This window comes from Penaeus chinensis, chromosome 31, assembly GCF_019202785.1.
Source record: "Penaeus chinensis breed Huanghai No. 1 chromosome 31, ASM1920278v2, whole genome shotgun sequence".
NCBI classification, from domain to species: Eukaryota; Metazoa; Arthropoda; class Malacostraca; order Decapoda; family Penaeidae; genus Penaeus; species Penaeus chinensis.
This window is the reverse complement of record NC_061849.1, coordinates 28,932,071-28,934,570: the sequence shown is the minus strand read 5'-3', so window position 1 is coordinate 28,934,570 and position 2,500 is coordinate 28,932,071. Positions and strand designations below refer to the sequence as shown.

The 2,500-nt window shown below is 40.5% G+C and overlaps 1 protein-coding gene across 1 annotated transcript in view; it reads left to right on the top strand.

Moving 5' to 3' along the window:
- Positions 1-2,500, top strand: part of LOC125042120 — a 65,304-nt gene that overhangs the window by 53,408 nt on the left and 9,396 nt on the right. Inside the window, exons 41-43 of the mRNA XM_047637586.1 lie at positions 1-20; positions 454-668; positions 1,648-1,926. The exon at positions 1-20 is cut by the window's left edge and continues 50 nt beyond it. Coding sequence (XP_047493542.1) covers positions 1-20; positions 454-668; positions 1,648-1,926 — 514 coding nt within the window. The remainder of the gene's footprint in view (positions 21-453; positions 669-1,647; positions 1,927-2,500) is intronic.

The following is a 2,500-nucleotide window of genomic DNA, read 5'->3' as shown; positions in this document are numbered from 1 at the left end:
ATAAATCTTGGACGCGGCTGGTGAGTAGAGAAAGCGTAAAGGGAATAAAAGATAGAAGAAAGAGAATGATATAAAGGAGGGAATTGAGAAAGCGATTTCGAAGAAGGGGAAAGGGAGATGGAGAACGATAGGAGGGAACGAGGAAGGAGGGAGAGAGAGAGAGAGAGAGAGAGAGAGAGAGAGAGAGAGAGAGAGAGAGAGAGAGAGAGAGAGAGAGAGAGAGAGAGAGAGAGAGAGAGAGAGAGTGGGAGAGAGAGAGAGAGAGAGAGAGAGAGAGAGAGAGAGAGAGAGAGAGAGAGAGAGAGAGAGAGAGAGAGAGAGAGAGAGAGAGAGAGAGAGAGGTGATAAAAATACAACTGCAACACCTGGAAACAAGCCAACCAATGAAGAGACACACGAATAAACAGACACATAAACAACTAGCTGGCAACCCACTCTTTCGTGCCATTCCAGGTGTGCCAAAATGACCAGTGGCTCTACCCCGACTTCCCCGGTGAAACAGATGTGAAGTGCCAACCGCATTGCCCAGAACAGTGCTTGAACGGGGGCATCTGCGTGGCATTCCAGACTTGCAAGTGCCACAAAGGATTCTTCGGTGCCCAGTGCCAGAATTACACCTTTTGTGATGAACCCCCACTCGTGCCGCCTAATATGGTTGCCAAGTTTAGGTTGTTATGACAGAGTGATAATTTTAGTAATGATAATGATAACAGTGATAATGATAATAATAATGACAAGAATGGTAATGATAATAACAATAACAATGATAATGATGATATTAATGATAATAATGATAATGACAATAAAAATAATAATAATGAAACTAATGATAATGATAATAACAACAACAATAACAATAATAATGTTAACAATAATGATATCAATAATAATGATAATAGTAGTAGTGGTATTAGTAATAGTAGTAATAGTAGTAGTAGTAGTAGTAGTAGTAGTAGTAATGGTAGTAATGATAATAATAATAATAATAATAATAATAATAATAATAATAATAATAGCAATAATAACAATAATGATGATAATAACAATCTAGTCTTATCCCATTTGTTACAATAGTTATTCTTGGTATGCAAGGAATGGCCGGGGAACGTTCCCACTGCAAGTGATTGCAAATTTGAGAATGGTGATGATATTGATGCTAATGATAACGACTAGACCTGCTAATGCTAATGATAACGACTAGGGAGATGAAAGGGGGCATTTGATAAAAGATATCATAGATCAATTTGATATTTTTTCTGCAATATAGGTATATAGAGGAAGTGATGAAAATAATGAATTCCAAATGCTTACCTAAGATTTTATTTCATATTTCTCTTATTCATCCCTAATGATGATTATGAGGAGGACAATGACAATAGGATGATGGCAGTAGTGCTGGATAAAGATGGGGATTGTAGAATAGTAAAAAAAAAAATCATAATACAAGCATGAAGGGAAGGATAATGATAATAGTAAAGATAGTCAAGCACATAATTTATAATACGAATTTAAGGATAGCAACAACTAATGGCTAATGACAGTCATAATGATACAAATCATAACAACAACTAAATTAACACTAATAACTACAACGTCAACAACCAAGTAACCTTCCCTGACCTCTCCTGACCTCACCTAACCTCACAGAAACGCCACGTCTTACACGGCCAAATGCTCTCCTGGATTCACCTGGAATGACCTCCTATCCCCCGCCCTCCTTATCACCTGTGAGAGTGGCGTCTGGGTCAAATCTCACCGGCACTCTTGCGTTCCCAGTTGCCCAAATGGGTGCCTGAATGGTGGCACTTGCGTTGCTCCCAATGAGTGCCAATGCCAGGAATTCTTTGAAGGGAAACAGTGCCAGACGTTGAAGTGGGGTTCGTGTTCAGGACAGGTTGTGTGGGAGAATGTTTTGGTTTCTAGGAGGTAAGACGTTATGCTTATTTAGTTATTGATATTATGATTATTTTCTCTTTTATTTGTCTTTGTTTATTTGCTGGAAAGTAGATTTATCTGTGGGTTTTTGCAGTGTGGTTTCTATTCGTCTGTTTTTTTATTTTCTTTTTCTTTCTATTTCTCTTTCTTTTCTTTTTCTCAGTCTCTCTATCTCATTCTCTTTCCTTCTTTTCTTTCGCCCTGTCTCTCCTCGTCCACTGATTCCACATGAATCCATACAGAGACAGATCGATGACCAGATAGATTTTGATTAATTCTCCCTTCTCCCCCTTTCCCTCTCACCCGCATCTTCCCTTCATTCCCCTTCCCCTCCCTTTTCCTTCTCCTCCATTCCTCTCCACCCCCCCCCCCCCAACTTTCCTTTATTCCTCTCTACATTCTTTTCCTTTTCCACCCATCTCTCCGCCCTCTTTCTTTTACCCCCCCCCCCCCACCTCATTTTCCCACCAACCTCTACTTCTCCTGCACTCCCTTCCCCCCCACCCCCTTCCCTTCACCCCCCTTCCCCTTCACCCCCCTTCCCTTCACCCCCTTCCCTTCACCC